Source organism: Kryptolebias marmoratus, linkage group LG6 (genome assembly GCF_001649575.2).
Source record: "Kryptolebias marmoratus isolate JLee-2015 linkage group LG6, ASM164957v2, whole genome shotgun sequence".
NCBI classification, from domain to species: Eukaryota; Metazoa; Chordata; class Actinopteri; order Cyprinodontiformes; family Rivulidae; genus Kryptolebias; species Kryptolebias marmoratus.
In genome coordinates, this window is record NC_051435.1 from 27,558,995 (window position 1) to 27,583,350 (window position 24,356).

Here is a 24,356-nt window from a genome sequence, read left to right on the forward strand (position 1 = left end):
CAGATCCCAGGAACAACATCAGACATCTCAGTCCAGAAATGTGCAGTTCTAGGCACAGCCAAAATACTGCGCAGAACCCTCAAGCTCCCAGGCCTCTGGTAGAGGACCCGAGCTCAGAGGATGAAACAAGACCACCCGCGGAGGGTGAGAAGGGAATTTTTTTTTTTTGTATGACCCTGCTACGCTCTTAACAACCTCATCCAAATCAGAACAAGGCTGGATCACAGCAAATTTGGAATATGTCCTGGCAGCCATGACACTGCTACACTTTTTTTCCTGCTATTTTCTGCATCCACAAGATGTTATTTTCTGCCCTCACCATGCTCCAATGCTCCATTTCCTTACACATGCGTTTCCATCAAGTAATATTTATATTTTGACATTTCCTCCTCCTCTTTAATTACCATGTGCATTTCTGCCTCAGTATGCAAATGAGGAGGCTGTCTTCTTGGTCCAGCTTCTCTCCTATTGGTCAATAACCAGGAAGGAGCAGGATCCATGTGCAGATCCATTGTTCATGCCTGCGTTCTCTGCCGTTTCTGGAGAACGCCTCATTTGAGAGGAAGTGAAGTCTAGCAGAGATGTCTCAGACAGCTGCAGAAGAGTTAAGGCATGTTGCTAGCTTAGCTGACAGCAATACAGTCAGTGATGACTATTTATTGTTTCCCTTTCCAAACCCCCAGAGCACAGAGGAGGCGTGCTTTAATACCGCTCACACCCGTGCACACGCCCTCGCGAGGGCGCACCCTATCGCTTTTCAGCACGACACCGTCCTGCTTTCAAATGGTATCAGTTCGGTATGCCTTTACCCCCACCTGTAGCTGACATGCTCTTGCGGTGGCCAGTTAGTCGCTTTTCTGCCTCCACCCTAAAATCTGACCACTTTTGCTCCACCTCGGCCCCGGTCCTCTCTGTCACACTCACTGAATTAACAGTGATAACAACGTGCTGCCACTCACAACGCTTCCTTTTATTTGTAACGCCACGACTGCTGCTTCCAAAACATTTATTTTTTCTGTTCTCCACCTCATTGACCAGCATATCAACTTCTGCCTCAGTGAAATTTAGCTTCTTCGCTCTTTTCTTCGTGGTTGCCTTGGTAACCATGAAATAACATTGATCAGCTGTATGCCGTGAAATGCAAAAACGCATGTGTAAGAAAACAGCAAAAGCAAAATATAAACATTACTTCACAAAAACACGTGTAAGGAAAAGGCAAAAGCAAAATATATATATTTCTGCTTTTATTTTTGATTATGTCGGTTTCGGTCTTCCATACTCGTGATGGACTGATGGTTGTTGACATAAGCTGGTTGTGTTTGTACATTAACACTGTTTGGAATCTCATGCTCACATCCTGCACTGAAACTTTTTCTAGTTTGTATCCAGTTAGGTTTTGTGTTTGTCCTGATACATACATATGTTTCAATGTGTTGTAAAACCACATACTGCTGTTTTTATCAACTATATTTTTCTTTTGGGAAAGATTCAAAATGTAGCTGTGGAAACTGGAGTCTTTGCAGCTGAATTTGTATTTTGAACATTTCATGCCCAGCACTGTTGTGACTGCAGCAACTTGTAGACCAGATATCAACTCTACTTAGAAATTTAGAGGCCAAAAGTAAAATTGGGATTGGATTCTTGTTTAATTGATGAAACATGCTTTGCTAAAAAAATCTGTCTGTATTTTTTTAAGAGCACCTACGTTCCAATAGGTTGATGAAATTTAGTGACAGATGAAAACGGAGGAAGCAGGATATAGTGGAAAACCCCTGTCTCTAAACCAGAACCATCAGTTCACTGACCTCCTGTTGAAACATAAAGCTTTGTTACAGGAGTGTGTGTGTATGTGTGTGTGTGTGTGTGTGTGTTCTGTGCTGTTGATCTCTATCTGCAAAGTCACTCATAAGTCTGTCTAACTGCTCCAACATGAAACATGTCTTAGAGTAACCGGCATCAGTTCAGTGAATAGACTAAAAATGGACTTAGAGCCTTGTTTTGTGTTGTTGCAGCGAGATGGCAGGTCTCCAGTCAGCGGACCTCCATCTTTCTCCAGCCCCCCATTTGGACTGAAGCCCCGCTCAGGTGAGTTGTAAAAAGGTCAGGCCCCTGAAGTATCAGGTCTGCTGATTAATAATGTTGTTTTTTTTTTTTTTTCTGAACCGGCAAAAGTGGACTATTGATGTCAGGCTGTTGTGGTTCTCATTTGGTCGATGCTCAATAATTAGGTTGAAGTGGACACACTGGCTTAATAACTTTATAATTATTGTAAAGTAAGCCCAAATAAGCAGCTTTATGGTCACTTCTTGTTTGCTTTATTAGGGGAATTATGATAAACTTCAACCTCATCTTTTTGTTTGCTAGCTGTTACCAGTCTGTTGCTAAACGCTAATGAATGTAACATGATGCTAACAGCATGTTAGGGTGTTGTTACGTGAAATGCCACTAATCTTGAATTTGTTTTGTGCTCTTTTATGTTTTGTCTTTTCATCTTGTTCGATTCCTCCTGTTCATGTTTTCCTTTTTTTTCTAAATTTCCTGCATGACTTTGATGTTGAATTCACAAACTCACTGAATTTGACCCGCCTGAACTTTTTGAATCAATACTTGTGTCATTGATTCTGACCTACTTTTTCTGATCGTTCTCCTGGTGATCTTGGTGTTTTCTTTTTGGGGGCTGGGGTATTTGTGGAATGAATTTGTCTTTGGCACGACCCCAACTTTTCCCTGCACCCACACGGCCCCACCATCACTTCCTCTTATCACTTCCTGGTTGTAGCCCCGCCCTCACTGCCGTGCTCACCCCCTACTTCCTGTCTAGACCCCTCCCTCCTCCCACAGGCCTTGCCCCTACATAAAGTCACACATCGTAGCCATGACGACGGAAGTACGCACAGCCAGGGTGAGACACTTTTTTTGTTACCTGGTCAGTTCACCAACATCTGGATGGGCTGGTTGACTCTTTTGTACTTCACCAAGGGTTTTTTTTCTTTTTTTTTAACTGAAAATAAATCTCTAACTGTGAGCTTTGTTGTTTTGGCCTTACTGTGGACCAAAATCTGAAATTTGGTCTCTTGTAAACTGTAGTGTTCCCTCATACTTTCTGGTTTCTTTTTTGTTTTTTTTGTTTTTGTTCTTTACTCATCAGCGAACAGTTAATTCACTGTCATTCATAGTTAAAATAATTGCAATATACAGCAAAAACAAGCTGAGTATTACCTGTTTGCAGGTCATATTTTTACTAGGTATTTTTTTAGGCTGTTGTCTTGTTAAAACATCAGTTTATTTTCTGCTACTTTTCTGAGGTTAGGTTTAATTAATAAAATTTATACAATTTGTATACAATGAAAAGTGTGAGGTGGTTTGAAAAAAGCAGTTAATTTTTATTAATATAGGGATGTCCTGATCAAGGATTTTTGTCCATAATACCGATCAGTCATTTGAAAAATAAGTATCAGCCGATACCCAATCTGAATCCAATACTTGCATTATTTTGCATTTTTTACAGCACATGCTTGCAGAGTACATACCAAAAGTACATTAAAGCTACTGATTTGCTCTCATTTTGTATTTTAAAATCTCTCTATACTGCAGACATGATGGCACGTTACATCATACAGTAGTCTTTTAGCAACTGAACTTAAGGAAACAAAGCACATTTTTTGCCAGATTTTACCCACAATTCCCAGTTGGACAAAGTCTGCACCAGTCTGCATTAGCTGGAGACAGCTGACATGGCTCATTGACACAAAACTCTGTTAGTATGTGAGTGGTAAAGACTCAAAATCTGCAATGTGTGAGGGCAACAGATCTGACCCAACCTTAGCCACAGTCAGTCAAACATGTTGAAATTTCTGAAGGCAAATGTGGAGGCAATCAGGTGGTGTGAACTGATACCGACCCAACTGCAAAAATGTGTTACCAACAGCCAATGAAAAAGAGTAGGCGGGACACAAGAAATACGGACAGAGGAGTGGATAGCTGTGCAGACAACAGCAGGAGCAAGCTGATTGTTGTCCATGTTTGTTTACCCTTTAAACTGTTGCCCTCGCAAGAGTTTGATGCATTCAGTTGGCTTTGGTTGGTTTGACAAATCACGTGTCACATTTTGGGAAAATTAGTGCAGACAGATGACAAGTCAATCACGACAGAGGAGAATGTGAACACGAGAGGTGAAGATGATAATGATGAGGGAGAGGAACAGCGAGGTGCAAAGGAGAGGGTTGGGGGGTGTAATGTGTCTGCATACCCCTTAGAAAGTAGGCAGTTGCACCCCTGCATGTCCACTTTGTAAATGAATCATTTGTGTGCAAAGCTGCTGCTGGTCCTGTCCTGGATTACAAAGGGGAATGTAAATGTATTGTTTTTTCACTCACTCTGTGGCGCTAATATAAATCCCTGTGGTTCCAACCCCGGATAAAATAGGAGGGTTGAATGTAGAGCTGGCAATTCCACGATACAAAACTGTCTTTTGGTGAAATTTGATATTCTAACAAAACTGATTTATGTAGTGTGGGATCAGGCAAAGCATTAAAGTAAAAAAAAATATTTCATAAAGTTAATTTGTAGTTCTAAATATATTTTGAATGTTTTTTACTCATTTCTTCTTGCCATTGTTGATATTCCTCTCTCCTACTGCCTGATCAACATCATCAAATATGCAAATTAGGTGATGACGTCATCTAACGGCTTCTAGCAGCTCAAAATCTCACTCCAAGCTCAGGTCAAAACTTGAGAGCCCTGTTTGTTTAGTTGATTTTTATTTAGTTATACTTTATATGTTCATTTGGACATTCATGTTCTTTAGCATCCATCAGAGGGTGCTACAATACACTCTGCACCCCTACCTCCCACAACTTTCACCTTATGACTGTATTTCTGCCTAACTAATGTTTTTTTTTTGGAGACAAAAGTATTTCCTCAGCTACTATTATCTGTAAAAAATACAGCCACATGTTTCACATGTTAACAATTATAGAAGCAGGCTTGAAATTTTCTTTGCATCTTTTATTTACATCAAAAACCTTAGACATTTTAAAGCATGTTAAAACAAAATAGTCTTCATTGCCAGCAGCCAGTGTAGTTAAGCACTGTGCTCGTACAGTGTATTGTAATTATCACTCCTGATATATGCTGAAATCGTTGTTTTAGTTGTTTGCAGTTGGATGGATGCTAATTGTAACCGCTCTTGTTGTAAATAATTTGGTTATTCAATACCATTCAATACTTTTGCTGTCTTCTTTATATGAAGATAGATCAATGTTTTTGAAAGCAGTAGTTTGGTTGTGTTCACTGGTGTTTTATCAAAACAAGACCTGCATGTGTTCAACATCAGAATCTTAAATGTCCCCTCACACAGTCTGAGACACCACAGGACAGTTCGATGAACCTTTGTCTTATGTGTTTGTGTGTGGGAGTGTTTAACAACTGCACCAAGAATGAGTCGGGGTTTAATCCGGGCACAATTTTTGTGTATTTTAAATGTGATATAGTATTGCTCCCTAAAGGGCAATCCAACTTCCCTGGAATGGAGTTCATTATTTATGTGGATCATAACTGTGTTTGTGTGTGTGTGTGTGTGTGCATGTTTGTATGCCTCTCCATCATCAAGCCCTGTCCACATGGGAATGTCATTTTATGAATAGGCAAAGGTTATTTATCATTTCAGCTGTGCATCCACACAGAAAGGTGTTTTAGGACCCCCTAGTGGTGTTTTTTTTAAACTGAGTTCCATCGTTGAATTTTTGTGTGGACAGTCAAAATAAGACATTTTAAAAACAATGTCAGTAATGTCATACACCCACCTTTGAAAAAAAAAATTAAACCTTATTAGCTTATTGCACCAAATATCATTTGAACAAAGGGTTTCTATCACTATAAAGAATGATATACATCAAGTATACATAAAAAAACAAGAAATGGGAACAGTTTTAAAGGACCAACACTTGCGTATCAAACATTTATCTTGACATTTGTACGCCGTGAGCAAAACCCTTCCCTCGCTGGATACTGTCCCTGAAAAACATCCTTTTTGTCCATGGATTTGGACTAAAATGAGTCTCAGTTAATAGTAGTTTAACATGACACAAAGAAGGTCCACTTCATTTTCAGTCCACAAAAGGGATTTGTTTTTTCCTCATGTATTTGACATCCTCTTCTTGTTTTTCTTGTATGTACAGTTTGGAGCATCTCCTCCATCTCGTTGTCTGTTTTTGGTGTATTTTCATGGAAGCTTTACTGCGCCACATACAGGCTTGGTATAAATACTACAGTGTTTCTCATTGTTTCTATGGTTCTGTTTTATTTGGAAAAAATGTACCATGATTACAAGGATATTATTTTTAAATTGGCAAAAAACAAGATTGTTTAGGAAAGGTAACATTTCCTTCTTGGTGGGGCACAAGTTTTCTAAAGTGAAAGATATTGTGAACAGTCTTTTTTTGTGTGTGAATGGATGATTACCTGTGAACACAAATGATCAAGGGACTGTCCTGCAGTCATGTGCTGATTTAGGCCCAGTGCAATTTTGTTTAATAGGTTTTTTTGTAGAAGGCCTATGTGACAAAAATGTCAGCCATTTTATTTATATACCTACAGTTTTAATTTTTCAGAGATGAGAAGCATACCTTTATTTATTTATTTATTTATATTTATATATATTGTTTTTTTTTCGTTTTGTTTCCAAATCCAATATTTGGAGCTCTGCTTTTATGCACTGCAGAAGACAGAAACAAAATGGTGTGTTTGATGCTTTTTGCTTTTTGGTCTTCACTAGAGTCTGAATAGGTTTAGGATTCACATTGTTGAGAATGGCCATGTCTTGTTGGTGGTTAGTATTAAAAAGAGCTTATGTCAACATGTTTTTTTGTTTGTTTTTGCTTTTTATCCTAAGGTATAAACATTTTTGCAAGCACTCTAAGAAATTATCTGGTTGGTTTGTTGGACCATAAAATCATAAAATCCACTGTGTGGCCAGTAAAGATGCAGAGGGGTGTAACCTTGACACATCATGAATTCTGAGTTGTAAAGCTGTTTTTACACTCACTGTATTACCCTGGCACGCACTCACTCACTCTCTCTCTCTCTCTCACCCACACACAGAGAAATGATCCAATTTGATATTCTAAAAATGTGAAAACCGTCACTATTTTTTTGTGGGACCTGTCTTCAGTCTTCTCAACAGGGCTGGATTTAGATTAGTTTTTGTGCTCTACACAAAACTGCTCCAAAATGCATCAACTATCCACCAGTATATATTCTTTGGCATTACACAATGGAACATTTCAGGAACTAACAGATTTCAAATTCAAATACGTAACTGTACAGAGGAAACTCTTCTGGTGTATGCTGCACAGAGTAGCCTCGCACTGCTGAATACTTTTATCTTACCCATAAAAAGGTGCCTTTTACCTCCTCACTTATCTGGCTCACACCTCTGATATGCTTATAAAGCAGCAGCTGTCAGTCTCTTTGCTCCACCTCACTGTTTTTTCTTTTTTCCATGTTGAGGTGCTTTGTGTTTTCTACATCAGGAGCTAATGTGTGTGTGTGTGTGTGTGTGAGAGATCTGATTATGACTAATGGTCTATATTGGCTTGAGACCTCGGGGAGAGTGACATCACACATCCATCATCACCACGTCTGACCTCATTAGCAACCAATCATCACCCTGTGTGGATGTGACAATGAGTGTAACTTTGTGTCTTTTTGGCATGTGGATGCTTTTGTTTGTGTGTTTTGCCTCTTTTTTGGGTGTGTATTCCTTTTAATTCAACAATTTTAATACCAACGTTTTTAACAGTAATACAGTCAGTCAGTCAGTCAGTCAGTCAGTTTAACCAATTGTTGCCTTTTAAAAGAATAATTAATTTCTGAGCATACTAAGCTTTTTTTAGTTGTTGACTCTTGTTAATTCATGTAGTTCATACCTTAATGTTGTTTGTTGTATGTTGTATGTAATATCTACAGATGTAAGATGTAATATACAGATGTGTTAGATGTAATATCTATTTTTCTAGTATCTTTAGTTGGAATAGCATCTTTTATGCTTAAAAGAAAGGTCATGCGACACCATGATTGTGAGCGGGGGGAGTAGGCGGGACTTTAACCCCCTTATTCGTAGTGGTAGTGCATAGATTCAACCTTCAACCTTGGCTTCAGTGCCCAAAATGAGAGAAGGCAGGGACATTTAGTCTAGTATTCCTAATTTATGTTGATGCTTTTGACCATCATATACCAAATTTCTTCAGTTACCTTTTTTAAATTTAGGAGATTACAGTGCACATGAGCTAGGGCTGCAGCTGTTAAATATTTTAGCAGTTGGTTACGCTGTTGACTAATGGAGTAATCTAATATCGATATGCCAGTTCTTTTAGGTTGTTTTTTTTCTCAACCTTTTTTTTCCTAGTGAACTCTGTCTAGGGATGAGGATTAGGATGTTTGTGACAGTTTTGTTTGTGACCTGATAAACAGGTATGTAGCGCCGACAGAGAATTACCTGAACATCCTGGTTTGGCCTGAGTGCAACATCTTGTCTTTTGACAATCTAAAACTTATATATATATATTATATATATATAGTGGGGGGAAAAAAAGTATTTAGTCAGTCACCAATCACCAATTGTGCAAGTTCTCCCACTTAAAAAGATGAGAGAGGCCTGTAATTGACAACATAGGTAGACCTTAAGTATGAGAGACACAATGAGAAAAAAAATTCAGAAAATCACATTGTCTGAATTTTAAAGAATTTATTTGCAAATAAGGGTGGAAAATAAGTATTTGGTCACCTACAAACAAGCAAGATTTCTGGCTGTCACAGACCTGTAACTTCTTCCTTAAGAGGCTCCTCTGTCCTCCACTCATTACCTGTATCAATGACACCTGTTTGAACTCGTTAACAGTATAAAAGACACCCGCCCACAACCTCAAACAGTCACACTCCAAGTTCCACTATGGTGAAGACCAAAGAGCAGTCAAAGGACACCAGAAACAGAATTGTAGACCTGCACCAGGCTGGAAAGACTGAATCTGCATTAGGCATCAGCTTGGTGTGAAGAAATCTACTGTGGGAGCGATAATCAGAAAATGGAAGACCTACAGGACCACTGCTAATCTCCCTCGATCAGGGGCTCCACGCAAGATCTCAGCCCGTGGGGTCAGAATGATCACAAGAATGGTGAGCAAAAATCCCAGAACCACACGGGGGGACCTAGTGAATGACCTGCAGAAAGCTGGGATCAAAGTTACAAAGGCTACTGTCAGTAACACACTACTCCACCAGGGACTCAGATCTTTCAGTGCCAGACGTGTCCCACTGCTTAAGCCAGTGCATATCCGGGCGCGTCTGAAGATTGCTAGAGAGCATGTTGATTTTCCAGAAGAGTATTGGGAGAATGTCATATGGTCAGATGAAACCAAAGTAGACCTGTTTGATATAAACACAACTCATCGTGTTTGGAGGAGAGTGAATGCTAAGTTGCATCCAAAGAACACCATACCTACTGTGAAGCATGGGGGTGGCAACATCATGCTTTGGGGCTGACCAGGACGACTGGTCCGTGTACATGAAAGAATGAATGGGGCCATGTATTGTGAGATTTTGAGTGCAAACCTCCTTCCATCAGCAAGGGCATTGAAGATGAAACGTGGCTGGGTCTTTCAGCATGACAATGATCCCAAGCACACTGACAGGGCAACAAAGGCCTGGCTTCGTAAGAAGCATTTTAAGGTCCTGGAGTGGCCTAGCCAGTCTCCAGATCTCAACCCCATCAAAAAACCTTTGGAGAGAGTTGAAAGTCTGTGTTGCCCGCTGCCAGCCCCAGAACATCACTGCTTTAGAGGAGATCTGCTTGGAGGAATGGGCCAACATTCCAGCAACAGTGTGTGCCAACCTGGTGAAGACTGACAGGAAATATATGACCTCTGTCACTGCCAACAAAGGTTATATTACAAAGTATTGAGATGAACATTTGTTACTGACCAAACACTTACTTTCCACCCTTATTTGCAAATAAATTCTTTAAAATTCAGACAATGTGATTTTCTGAATTTTTTTTTCACATTTGTCTCATAGTTGAGGTCTACCTATGTCAATTACAGGCCCCCCTCATCTTTATAAGTGGGCGAACTTGCACAATTGGTGACTGACTAAATACTTTTTTTCCCCACTGTATATATTTGTTTGACACTTTAATTTTCTTCTCAATCATTTCCTTCTATATACAAAATGTAGCGTGTAAGCATGTTGTCCAGTGGAAATAACTTCATATGAAACACTGGAACCAATGAGCAGTACACAGTAACATAGGCTCAAGCATCAAATCAAAGATTTTGCTTTGATGGTATTTTATACTTGAGTTATTCAGATTACTCAGAAGTATAATTTTGTCCCTAATCTGAATATATTAGTTATGGGCTAAAAAACAAACAAACAAACAAAAAAAACCCGACTGTTTTTGAAGATGGTTATCAGCCATTGAAAAACCAGTATCTGTTGACCTCTACAGTAAAAGCTGTTTTTATTTTAGGCAAAATGCCAGTTGTTTGTTCCTCTTTAGTGTTAGGGGTGAGATGTAGACTTTACACATTGTTTAATTGTAAAACTAAGCAGAATAAATTCAGTTAAATATATGTATGTGCAAAAAGAGCTGCTGAACTTGTGACCTCAGGACTGGAAGAATGTTGCTCTATCAGCAGGATTTTATAAAAACTCAAATCTCATGAATCTCAGGATAGAAACACACACACACACACACACACACACACACACACACACACACACAGTTTATTTTCTGCCAGTTCAGCTGCTCTGTGCAGATTTTATCTGTCAGCTGTACAGGAGAGGTAACGGGAGCAGATGAAGGTTGCTTCATGGTGATAAAACAAAGTATTTAAAGTGCTGGTATTAATAATCTTTATTTTAAAAAATATATATATATACATACATACAGTCACTTGCTTATGTTAAGTGTCAACAAAAAAAGCATAGTTGTAATCTTAACTCAAACCACATCTTCACAAAATCTCTGTTTTCAAAGTAAACTTTTTATCAGATTAGCAGACAAGCAAATAAGTGAATTTTTGGAAGCAATACAAACTAGCATTTCAGTGTCCCTCCATTAGTCATTGAAGGATAATTAAAATTCATTGTGAAATACATTTTCTGTAATATGCACATTTTACTCTGTGTGCATCTGACTGGGCTGGTTTATTCAATTTCCTCTCATATGCAGTGACACCATTCAGTCTGTTGACTGCATTTGGAACAGCTAAGAATGACTCAAGGGAAAACCTATAGAAGGCTAGGACACATCTGAATTATTTTCATCAGTATTATGAAGATATTTATAATTGAGGAGCTCAAATGGTGTTGGCAAACAATGAGGTTGATCTGGTAATTCCTTCATTGTAGCAGAAAATAGAAAAAAAAAACATCAATCTTCCTGATCTTGCATCAGACATAAGTTTTTTTCAATATATTAGACAACATTAGAATCAGGCTGCGTTGTATTTTACCTTGAAAAATGTTTCAGTTTTCTCATTGCAATCAATATTCACACTTCCTCAAAATGTGATTCATGCATCAAATGTCAGGGTGACTTTACTTGTTCTGGTCATAGCTGCCCTGAAAACAACATCTGTCAGTCTAATGTTGCTGTGGTGTTTGTATGAGCTCAGTAAGAGTACATTTTAGCTTGTATGCTTATAGTTGCTAGCCTGGTGAGTTATTAATTATAGACTTGCACTGTCAACATTGCTGTATGTTATTGTTACAGTTAGATGTCAACAAAAAGAAGACCAGAGATTTTCACACTATTAGTTTTTGTTTGCCAAGAAGTACTTGGGGTTGAGTTGAGTTCATTCAGTGAATGCTGAGTCAGAATTCATAGTTTTCATGTATATAGTCTTTTTTTGCAATCAAAATAACATACTTTGTGCTATTTTAACCATTCCTATGTTCTCTCATTTTGTGTAAAGTAAAAATACCTCAACATTTTGAATTTATTTTTCAACTTTATTTCGACTGTTTAACACAGGACAAATATTGAGCTCCTTAAGGTCCTGGAGCAGCTCATTTATTTACATTTATTTTGTCCAACCCTCAATTTTTGTCTGCGAATTTAGCACTTTGTCACAGCTGATCATGTTGTACTAGAATATAGTATTTTTGAAACAACACAGTTTTAAAAAGTCCACTTTAAGGCCTTTAATGATGCACCAATGACAGGACTCGCTGTGCCCGGATTCAGTGCAGACAGACACAAAGTTTTAAGATGTTTACTGTCGTTATTTAGCTAAGAGGAGCACTACGAGCATGCTCTACGTGCAGTAAGGGGACTCTCTGGGCAGGTAAGACCACCGAAGGTCGTGAGTTGAGAAGGGTGAGGTCTTTCAGAGAATGGGATAGGCTAACGGGAGAGTCCAGAGACAGGTGAAGGGTCAGAGCTGGGAGATCAGAAAGCAGAAGCCAAACCCAAAACAATACAAACCAGAGGGTGAGGTCCAGAGTGCAGAAGCGAGGTTGGTTACCAGAGGTCAGAGTCATAGGCGGATACAGGCAAGATGTCAGGGTCGAGGATTCAGGCATGAACTGTAAGATAACGGTGGACATCTACTAGGTAAACCATTCAATAATCTGGCACAGAGGGAAGTGAAGAGTGAGCTTTAGTAGGGCCAGGAACAGGTGAACATGATCAGGCTAATTGCTGTGGCATGAAACCAGGAGGTGTGGCAGGAACAGAGAAACTGTGACAACCAATCAGATGAAGGGGCTCAAACAGACCACTGTAGAGTCCTGATCTCAGAGAAACAAACATGTGAAAAGTTATTTTAGATGAATAAACATTATATTAAAATATTTTACCTCCATTACTTTCTTCTTCCTCTTGCTGCTCCATTTAGACTCAAACCAGTTAAGAATTCTTGTGAAACAAGTCATCACTGAGTCCTTTAAGTCATCAAGTGAACCCTTGTTTTCTCTGGAACTGAAAACCTTCTGACAACGTTTTGTTTTACCCGCATTTCTATCAGGGTCAGAAATATTTACCTGACATAAAGTGTGTGCTCTGTGGTAGACCTAGGCCTGCCTTCAATTAAAAAAAAAAAAAAACATGTTCTTGTTGTTTTGTCAGGTGCAGAAAGTTGTGAAAATATCCAGAAGTCTTTAGGAATGTTTATTTCTTGGCAGATTACCCAGTGTTAGTGCTTCAGATAAAAACTGTGCTGTTTCCCTGAGAAAAGACCTTTGGCCTCTTTTGAAGTTAGTTTTTGTCAAACAACAACGTTTGTTTGTTTTTTTCTTGCTAAGTTCCCTTAAAATCAAAAGTTAAATTTGAGGTTTTGGTACACTGCTTCACAAATGATCCATGAGGTCAGTTTGGTTTTCTTTGTAGTCATTTGATTGTTTGATATTCTCGGGATGAGAGTCCAATTGAGGGCCCCACAGGATGAAGATTGATGTGTATATCGTATTCATCTTTTGTCCTTTTAGAAAAAATACTGCCTTAAAAGAGAGACTTGTGTATTGTGATAGGAGCCTCAGTGCGCAGAAAATGGCTCCTTGTGGGTTTTTTTTGTTTGTTTTGTTTTGGTTTTTTTGCTATCCACTATTTATTGTAAAGAAGTCTTTTTGTTGTCTTTTGGCTAATTTGTCAGTGTCCACCTGTGGAACATTTGTGCATCTTGTGTTTCTTACTCTTTATTACTTTAGTTTCTCCTTTATTTTGTGTTTTTGACACAAGTTATTCATAAAATGTTTTGTTATTTTGTCAGTTACTTTAGACTGTGTATAGTAATCCAGTCATTTAGAACCCTCTGTGTGCTGCAGAGCCCACAGATGAGTTGAGTGACACTGTAGCTCCCCCTTGTGGTCACTGAGGGGAGCTACATGGATGTAGACTGTTCACTTTCATTCAGATGTAAAAAGATGATCTCTGTGGAGAAAATAGGGCAGCGAGGAGGTGAATCATTAAGCCTTCAGCACTGTGTGTGTGTGTGAAGAGCATTTTTGACACACTAAGTCCACCTACATGCACAGTTCAGAAAAGCTGCCTTTTTCTGACCCTATTTTCATTTATATTTATCTGGTTTTTGACTGCTGCCTGCAGTAAACCTTTATATTATATACATAAGAAAACATAGCTACTATTAAAGTCAAAATAACTAAATTAGGTAATTGTTTTGATCAATAAAATATACATATATATAGTTATTTCAAGCACAAATGGAGGAGAGCGTATACTCCAGGTTACACATCATACCCCAGAGGAAAGTTTTGAAGGCAGATGTTTCTTAGAACAGAACAGAAAACTAAACAATAAATGTATAGCCCTGTAACACACAAGTTTAAATATAAAAACATTTCCTGAGTAACCTGTTGTACCTTCCATGTGCTTCTATGCCAAATATTTTCCAGCTTTAGCTGTTCGCCCAACAGCTGTTTCTGGAAACTATTCCAACACGAAAGGGTTCCTAGAACATTTTAGACATTTTTGTTGTTTGTTTTTCCAGGTCTAGAAAGACAAGAAAAAGTGTTACAGAAGAGCTTGAATACCTGATGGTTGTCTGATTCTTCCAAGCTGTTTCTCTGCAGTTTGTTTGAGCTAAAAATCAGAGCAAATACTGAACACTGATTGTTGATTCAGTTAAAGCTTTTTACATGTTTTATGGCAGACAGATTTTTTTGTTCTTCTGTTTTTGAGGAAGGAAATGATTTCATGTTTGTCTACATTCCACGTATGTATTTATTTATTTTCTGTCTTGTGTTGATTTCTGCCTCCAGCTGCTGCTCCCACTGACAGACCTCTGTTCACTAAGTCTGCCTGACTTGTGGGGGAAGCAACACTAATTTTTTAGGGGCGGCCCACGCCAAGAACAGTACTTACAACAACTGGAAAATGTTATTGTATTGTATTGAAGGGTTTCAATGTAGTCACTGTTCAAAACCTCATCATTCATCAACTTTCTTAAATTAAGCCCAACAGTAACGTGGGACTTACTTTTGTAATAATCTAAACTGATGTTTTAATATACAAACTGTAAGTGTTATGTAGACCCTTCACTTCTTGTTCATGAGAGAAAATTCTGAACTCAGGAACAATCAAAGTCAAGGGGAGTTCAGATATGTGCACTCTGCAATCTGGAGGATTTGAAAAATAGCATAGATAATAATAGATAATTTAGGCAACTTTTTTTTCTGAAATCCCCATAAGAGGTTTTAATTTTAGGTTAAACTTTTGGTTACATCAGATTAGGCATAAAACGTTATAAATGGGCTCCAGCACAGTGTTTATTGGTCTTGGTACTGTTAGGTTTCTGAGATTTGTTGTCTTTTTTGTGGCTCATCAGGATATTATTTTTTTGACTTTGATAAATATGAATAAGATTATTTTCTAAAGAAAAAAGCTCTTGTTACAGTTCTGGTTCTGCTAATTCCTCCTGTCTTTTGTAGGATTTAGGAAACATCTACTTTTCTTCTTTCTCTGTGCAACATACTCTGCGCTTGGTGTTACATAGTATGGAACTTTATCACTCATCTGTGTGGATATTATTAATTAGAACTGCCCTGAATGTTTTCATGTAACAGCTCTTTCAAGAGAATGTAAGGTGTCATAACTCAGTATAAAAGATTTAATGTTATTGTTAGTTAGATCGTTTGCAGGCTGAGCTGAGTTTGACTTTTCTCATCATCGCTGTTTAAGAGACATTTGCAGCTTTCTCCCTGAAGTATACTTCCTGTTCTTGTACACATCTCAGTTTGTTGTTGCCTGCTGTTTTTTGTTGTTGCTACTTCAGTGTTCCTGAGGAGCCACAAGAGTTTGGAGTCTGTGGATCCTCAGTTCACCATGAGGCGGAAGATGGAGCAGCTGAGAGAGGAGCTGGAACTGATGGAGCAGCTGAGAGATGTGAGCAGCTCTCAAATTACTCTTTGCTATGATCTCAGTGTGAGAGAAGGAAAAAAGCAACAAATAAATAAATTCTGAAGGTTTGCTGCTGATGCCGTCAATCATTTAGATAAAGACAAATGAGGACAGCAGTTGTTTCTGTTGGCCTATAATTCTTATACTCACTCATCAGATCATTGAGAGCAGACTGAAAGTCGTCCTTCCTGAAGACCTCGGCTCATTTCTGATGGACGGAGTTGTCCTCTGTCATCTGGCCAATCACATTCGTCCACGCTCTGTCGCCAGCATCCATGTCCCCTCGCCTGCAGTGGTACGTCTCAGACTTTTTAGTCAGGATGTTTGACTCTAAGAATTGGGCATCGTTAAGCAGAACAAAAGCTTAATAAGAGCCTAATATGTTTTTATAAATCTAGTTTTTGCTTGTGCTTTTAGCCCAAGCTCAGCATGGCCAAGTGTCGGAGAAATGTGGAGAACTTCCTAGACGCCTGCAAAAAAATAGGTGTACCACAGGTAAGACAAGCCTCGGAACAAACGCCACCCCCACCAGAGCTCTGATGGCCAGATGTGGCTTCTGTGAACTGGTGATCGATTTCATGTTTTCACTGCTTCCAAATCGCACTATGACCTGAACCATTTCAAACAAAAAGACCATGTTTTTGTTTAACTTCCAGTACATTTCAATATTGCCAGAACAGCATTTTAATAAACCAATCCTCCTGGAGGATATCCTGTCAGAAAGCTCCAACCTGAAAACGCTCCCAGTTCATGAGACAAACTTTCTGCTGTGTTCACATCCCATCGTCTTTTTTTTTAGAAATTGTTAAAAAAAAACTTAAGGTGTCCTGCAAAAGTCTTTCTTTCTGTGTAAGAGGGGGGGGGACTGCTAGTTTTGTTTATACATGGCAAAAAACGTTTACTTGTATCTTAAGAGTAAGGTGAAAATTGAAAGCAGGGATTTTTGCAGGACTTTGAAGCAGAAATGAGAGGAAGGCTGATGGTTTTGTCTGGATCACAGCTGCTTCTCCAATCCCAGCTGATATCTATATATCACATGTTGCCACTTAGAGATGACAGGAACAAGTTCAACAGTTTAATAAAAATCATTTTTGTTTTAATCCTAAAACCTGAGAACCACTCAGCCTTGCCTCAGCTCTGAGTCCATCCCTCCTCCTCCTCCTCTTCCTCATTATCTTTATCACTTCATACTGGGATGTTTAACATCAACATATAACGCTGACATAATCACCGCTGTCATAACAGCCTCAGCTTCCTCCATCCGCTATGGATTTATTCAAAACAACGTCATCAGTCTGAGCCAGAGCCGATTGTGCTGTGTGTGTGTTTGTGTGTTTGTTTCTAGAAAACACATTTTTCTTGATTTTAGCAGTTTGGGTCTAAAATATGAGACAATTTATGTGACGTCTTAAAGGAATAGCTCAGCATTCGGGGGAAATAAACCTCTTCTTAGTAATGGTTAAATTGATTTTTAGCACTTTTGTTTTAAAATTCTTTCATTTTTTATGAATCCAGCATCATGGTGCTTCAATTAAAAAACTGGAAACAAGGAAAATCGCCTTAAAAAAAGCTCAAAGTTTTTCAATTGAAAACAGTGGCGTGGTTAGACTTTGGTACTTTATTCTCCTCTTCTTTCAGGCAGGCTGTTGTTTTTTTGTCTCTCTCGCTGGCAAACTTTAAGATGTGTTAAGCTTCAGAATAAAAAAAAGGTTGAAAACAAAAAACAACTGGACTTCTTTTCTGTAGCTGAAGACGTTTCGCTTTTCATCCGGGGAGCTTTATCAATTCAAAAAGCAGAGAGTGTGGAGTTCAAGGTTTTAAAGCTTGAATGATCTTATGCAAGCTGAATTTACCGTCATTTTCTGACCTTCAGAAAACGACTTCTACAAGACAATGACTAGACCTTTGTTATTCCACCATTTATTTCAAGCATAATGACAGTTTTTACAGACAGAAATATGGTTGTGTCATGGGTTCTCCTGTCTCACCCATTGTGGCCAATCTCTACATGGAGGAAGTGGAGCAGAGAGCCCTGAACTCCTTCAAGGGAACACTGAGCCACGGCTTCAGATATGTGGACGATATCTGGGTCAAAATCCAAGCAATGGAAGTAGAAGCTTTCACCAGACACATCAACTCTGCTGACAACAACATCAAGTTCACCAGCGAAAATGCTAATGACAACAAGCTGCCTTTTTTGGACTGTCTGGTTCATACGGAAAGAGAGGACAGTCTCAACATTGAAGTCTACAGAAAACCAACCCACACAGATCAATACCTTCTGTTTGACTCTCACCACCCTCTGGAACATAAACTCTCTGTCATCAGAACGCTACAGAAAAAGGAACAAAAATAAAAAAGCTCTCCAAACATGTGGATATGCTAACTGGGCTTTGGTCAAGTCAGTGAGGAAATCAAAACATCTTCAGCTACAGAAGAGAAGTCCATTTGTTTTTGTTTTTTAACCCTTTTTGGATTTACCGTGTCCTGGATGACATGATGAGAATCTACACCAGCATGTGGAGCTTCAGATATATTTTTTGTGAATTTGCACATTTTGAAATGAAAATCTGACATCGTCTGAAGGAAGTTTTGTTTCTGAAGAGCTGCTTTAAGGTATAAATCAGAAAACAGAGAAACTGCACATACAGTGCCTTGAAAAAGTATTCACAGCATTGAATGTTTTATCCTATACTCCTATTATAAATCAGTTATGGTCAATATAAATTGGCTTTTTTGACAAAATGTTTTTAAAACAACCCTCTTGCAAAGGCCTGTTAGGATAGAAGGGTAAAATGAATGCCACAGAATATAGAGAAATCCTGGAGGACAATCTGCTGTAGCTCAGTCTCTCCCATCTCACCTGCTGAAGCTTCACTCCTTCAGAGTGCTCACAGGGTTCTTGGAGGTTTCTCTCTTTATTCTCCTTTAATCACCCAGTTTATGAGGACAGCCTACTCTTAGTAGAATTACACATGTCACATAGTTCTTCCATTTCATGATGTCGGCTTCAACAGAACTTCTGCGGGTGTTTAGAGCTTTTGGAAATCTTTTTGTATCCATCCTGACTTGTACTTTTCAATCATCCTTTCATTGGACAGTCACTTTAAAGGGGGTGAATATTTATGCAGTCACTTATTTTACATTATATATTTTTATCTATTTGACATTACTTTGTAGGAATTTGATTTTACTTTGTCATTAAAGATGGATTTTCTTGAAAACGTTTGTCAAAAAGACCAAATTATAATGATCATGCCTGATTTATAATAGCGATAAAAGGGTGAAATATCCAGGGGTTGAATACTTTTTATAGGCACAGTAGATCATATTAGAAACTGGAAGATGACTGACACCCTCTCATACACATACTTGTTTGATATTGCATCATGTTAGATATCAAACAATTTAAATTATGATCAGACTTTCTTTGTTTCTTTAATATGCATCTGTAACTAAATCCACCAAACACAAACTGTAAGAAACAACAGCAGTTCTGTTTTCACTAAGCTTTGCAATGTTTTACAAGTGGTACAACTAAAGAATAAAGCCAAACGCAATTTGTTCATCTCATAAAAACAAACAAAGCTCAAAGTAGAACTTTTTACTAGCAACTTTAGAGTTGTGATATTAGTCATACAAAAGGATTGAGTTCAGATTGTTAATTTAAACCAGGTTTTCCATGTTGCTCATTGGTTTAGTTTGCTTGTTTTTTTTTTTACTTAAGGTTCTATTTCTGTTTAGAGAATTTAAATCATTTTATTTACTTGTTGTTTCTGGAGCTAAAATGAAATCTATGCTCTGAAACTCTAAAAAAGAAAGAATAAATACTGTAAAGTTGAGACTGTCACATTATCCGAATCTTTGGTCTTTCAGTTGTTGTTTTTTGTTGCTTTTATATCTGTGTGACCATTTTGTTGTTTTACTATTTTATAAGTTTGTTTATTATATTCTTTCTTGCTGATACTTGGTATCAGCAAGAAACCTGTTGATAAAACTACTTGTTTTTTTTTAATTTTATTTTCCTATTTATGGTTGGAATTTGTATTCCTGTAAAATCTCTAACTTCATCGCTGCTTGCTGACTGCTTCCAGCCTTTTTGTGGACGTTGCTCGCTTCCTGCAGCCTGAATGTTTTACCTGCAAAGCTTCTGTGCTAACTGCACTGGCTCTCCATCAGCTGCCTCCCCTTCCATTAAGGGGCTGCTTACTGGGAGAGAAAGGCTGCACCAGTCCCCAGGATGAGCTGAGCTCTACACCATCCTCTCAGTAAGCATCCCTGATGGTTGCTGTGGTAACCCCTCCCTGCCTCTGCTTCCTGTCAGCTCAGACTTGTGGCTTTTGACCTCTGTGTCCTTTGGGTCTATTAGTTAACTTCCTGTTTTTTTTTCTTCTCTTATCTTCTGGCTGGATCATGTTGTTTCTTCCTCCTTTTCCTTATTTCTTTGATATTTTGGTTTCATAAATTTGTCTTCATTTTTTCTTTACCTTAATTTTTAAACTTCAACTTTCTGCTTTCTTTTACACACTTTTGTCCTTATCCCACCTTTAACTCATTTCTTCTTTAAATTTTTATATTTGCTCTTTAATTCCTTGTTATCTATTTATTCCTGTCATTTCCCCTTTTTTTTCTTTTGTCTAACCTTTCTTCATTTTAATACACCCTCCCTTCCCAATGGGGCGTCAGTCTTCTCTATGCTCACCCTATGACATCACTCAGTGCCGTCTGCAGCCAGTTCATGCCACCATTCGGGCATTGGTTGCCTTGGATACAGCCTCTTCGTACAGGAAGCGGAATGAGTCGATCTCATCTCCCAGCCCCGCCTCCTGCAGGGCGACACAGACTCCCTCATTGGTCTCTGTTACCACCCAAACCCCGCCCCCTGCTTGGCAGATCTGGGATGTTATTGGCTCCAGCTTGGTTCACGTTCTCTGTTTGGTTCTGCTCTTCGTGGCCTACAGTTGGAGCGAGCTGACGTAACCATGTCAACAGCCCTGTCAGCTCCACCCTCCTCCTGCCCAGGCTCCTCCTCCTTGTTTGAGTTGCATTCATGTTATGTGGGAAAAGTCGCGCCGAAAGCTGAACCATGAAACATCTCTAATCCTTCTCTTCATCGATGTTGCCTTTTTGTATTTGTGCCCTGTGTGTAACAAACAGAACTAAACTCTGTGGTGCAGAAAAGTCTTACTGAATGTTTCTATCCCGTAAAAAGCAAACCCAGCCACTCTAGATGATATTATGGTAAATAAATGAAAGAAATTAACCCATCCTTTAACATGTTTATGAACTGATTATATTTTCCATCAACATAAATGAAGGATTCGCTAGTGACACAATTGGAGCCTCAGCATGAGCCAACCCCTGAGTTTTTACAATAAACTGAGACGGAAACTCTTAACAGAAGCGGGACATGTGGCGTCATTTCAAGTTACTGATGTCTCCCCAACATGTTGTCCAGCAGGGCCACTCACCTCTGTGCAAGACTGAGAAGTTCGATGTTAGACTGTTGCTTCAGTTTGGAGCTAAAACATCTAATTAATTTAGTTAAAGTTCAAAAAAGCTACTTCCATCTGAAAAGATAAATGATCATAATCTTTACATTTTCTTGTTAGAATAAGTTACAAAGCTTAAAGATTGTTAATGGATTTGTGATGCTGTGCTTAATGAACAGTGTTTAGCACAGTTTTCTGTTCCTGAGATGGTAACACTGTTTTCTTTATTCAGCTCAAACCTGGCAAATCTATTAGCCATTTGGCATGGTCACTGGCTGGAAGCAAATGTATTATTTGTTAACTTAGTATATTATATTAGCTTTAAAGTTCCAGGTCAATGTAACATAGAAATTGTCATTCTCAGATGTGCGAGTAAGCTTTACAGTTGTTTATGAAGATTCTAAACCTTTTGATTTCATAGATGTGTATGAAACTGGTATGATTTTAAAAATGGAGAAGCTTGGGTTTGAGGGTTTATTTTTCTTCTCTCGCCATCAAACCTTCTAAATCTGTGTCAACACACATGAAGTAACGACACACTGTATATGCTGAAATAGTCCCATGTTTGCCTTTTTTTTTTTTTAAATACATATTTGGCCATGTTTGGAAAGAGAGAAAAATGGAAGAACATTACCTATCTCTTTAATAAATGTTATATTTTTATTTATATACAGTAGGTTGCAAAGTTTTCCCCTCAACGTTATATTCTCTCTGTTTTGTTGTCTTATAACCTAGAATTAAATAGGTTTTAATTTTTTAATTTTAAGTAATGCAGATTTGGGAGTGTTTCTCTAAAGGACAACTATAAGCTGCACAGAGTTGGGCTTCATGGAAGAGCAGACAGGTAAAAAACTTGTTGCAAAAATACTACCTTTCATTTTGGAACATCATCCCCACAGTGAAGCATGGTGGTTACAGCATCGTGCTGTGGGGATGATTTCATCAGCAGGAACTGGGAATCTGGTCAAAGTTAAAAGAAACACAGATGAAGCAAAATGCAGGAAAATTCTTGTTTTAAGTCTTCCAGAGATTTAAGACGAGGATGGAGGTTCACCTTCCAGCAGGACAATGATCCTAAACACGCAGCTGAAGAACTCTCCAGTGGTTTAAGGAAACCAGTTAAATGTCCAAATCCAAAGTCCAGACCTCAAACCAACTGTGAATCTCTGTTTTGATTTAAAGATTATTTAACACAAGCAGCACCCATCAAACTTGAAGGAGCTGAAGCGATTTGGTCATGTCATTTCCAATGGTTAGTTGTGACAAGTTCATGAAGACGTACCTGAAGAGACTTGCTGCTGTAACTGTTGCTAAAAACTAAACCAAAAAGTTTTGACTAGGGGGTGATTTTGGTTTAGATGTGCAAGTTAAAGGATACAAATCCTCAACATTTTCGGTTTAAATTTTAGATTGTAAAGCAATAAATGCAAAAGGGGTGAAAATTTTTGCAACCCACTTTAACTCTTTTTAACAAAGAACAGTTTAAATGATCAGGAGTGAATCCAGCCAATAATACCATAATGCATTATGGGACAATTGTGTTTTGTCTTTTAGAGCCCTTGACATCAGTGATGTTACACATATAGGGGTTTTCACTTTGTTCTAACTTTTAATATTGAGTGACTCTGTGAACCTTTTATGTTCAGTTTATAATTCAAACTGCACAGCTGGTGAGATAACCGAGTATGCCATGTTGCATTCTGAAGAATACAGTCTGATACAAGATTTAATACAAGCTTTGTTCTAAAACAGAAAAAAACAAAAAACCACTGAGAATCCGATGCTTTCCTGCACATTTTAAGGTTGTGGTTTGAGCTCATTGATGAGTGAAAACTTGCTGTAAGCACATAGGAGACATTCACCACTGCAGAGCTGCACAAACAGGATTTGCTCTTCGAGTGTGTGTGTGTAACTGGAAGCCATATTGCATTTGATTGTCATGACTTAAAGTTGTTTTAATTGATGTAATGGTTGTAAATGGATTAATGGTCGTTGTTTTTAAACCAGAAAAATGTGGGTTACTTTTTTCCTTTCTTTTTTTTTTTTTTTTTGTTCATTGACACCTGTAGGAAGAGATAATGCTTCATTCTAATATGCAACATAAATGATGTGGAGAATCTGAAGGGCTACATAAACTAGATGAGTTTATAAATATAAAAGTATAATAGACTTAATGTTTATATCTGAGAGTTTGATGGTTGGAGAAGTCTGTTGTTAATGTTAACAGAATAATATATACATATATATATATTTATCAAAACTGAATTGATATTTACCAGAACTTAAGAACAAACACATTTATTTGTTGGTACTTGGGTTTTAGGATTTGGTTTGTGAAAACAGAAAATGTCTGTCATTGAACAACAACTTTAGTCTTCTGAAAGTTTTAACTTTTGTTACATGAATATGATTAGTTTGTTCACTCTTTATTTAAATTCTTTCCAATGATTGTAAGAGAAAATGTCCGACAGGAACATTAAAGCTTTAGTTCAGTGTACCGAAGTCCTGTTGGGTCTTGAAGCTCAGGATATAAAATTGACTCCATCAAATTGGAAAAAGGCGAACTGATGCTGCCATCTAAATGTGTTGGTTTGCTACCAGATAGTTTATTCTGTAATTTCTTAATCTGAACAGGCTCTCTGTTAGTGAAAGAGTTCCTGTACAAATGACCATTTTTATGGCTTATGTCTATTACACAGTTTACAGAGTCATTGTTGAGCCAGGTAGGAGATCATTGCATTGTCTTTACAGATTTCACTTTTTTAAGTTAAAAACGCCAAACAGTTACTCAGTTACACCCTGTATTACAGATATTCAGAGTTTAATAAAGTTTATGTCCCAAGTCCAAGATGAGTCAACATCAATGTTTTTGTTTTCCAAACAAAGAAATAAACTAAATAAATTTTATAAAATCACAAAATGTCCATCTGTATATGGTTTTATAATTA

General features: G+C 38.1%; 1 protein-coding gene across 6 annotated transcripts in view; it reads left to right on the forward strand.

The window, feature by feature from the left end:
- The window catches only part of lrch1 (leucine-rich repeats and calponin homology (CH) domain containing 1), a 114,000-nt gene that overhangs the window by 82,691 nt on the left and 6,953 nt on the right, over positions 1 to 24,356 (forward strand). For 2 of the 6 annotated variants that reach the window (XM_017436248.3, XM_017436250.3), the window contains 6 exons: positions 2,013 to 2,085; positions 2,780 to 2,902; positions 15,792 to 15,901; positions 16,074 to 16,211; positions 16,334 to 16,411; positions 20,603 to 24,332. In XM_017436248.3, coding sequence (XP_017291737.1) covers positions 2,013 to 2,085; positions 2,780 to 2,902; positions 15,792 to 15,901; positions 16,074 to 16,211; positions 16,334 to 16,411; positions 20,603 to 20,896 — 816 coding nt within the window. In that variant the 3' untranslated portion in view covers positions 20,897 to 24,332. Of the gene's footprint in view, positions 1 to 2,012; positions 2,086 to 2,779; positions 2,903 to 15,791; positions 15,902 to 16,073; positions 16,212 to 16,333; positions 16,412 to 20,602; positions 24,333 to 24,356 lie in introns of those variants that run through there. The other 4 variants (XM_017436251.3, XM_017436253.3, XM_017436252.3 and 1 more) reach the window with 3 other exon arrangements.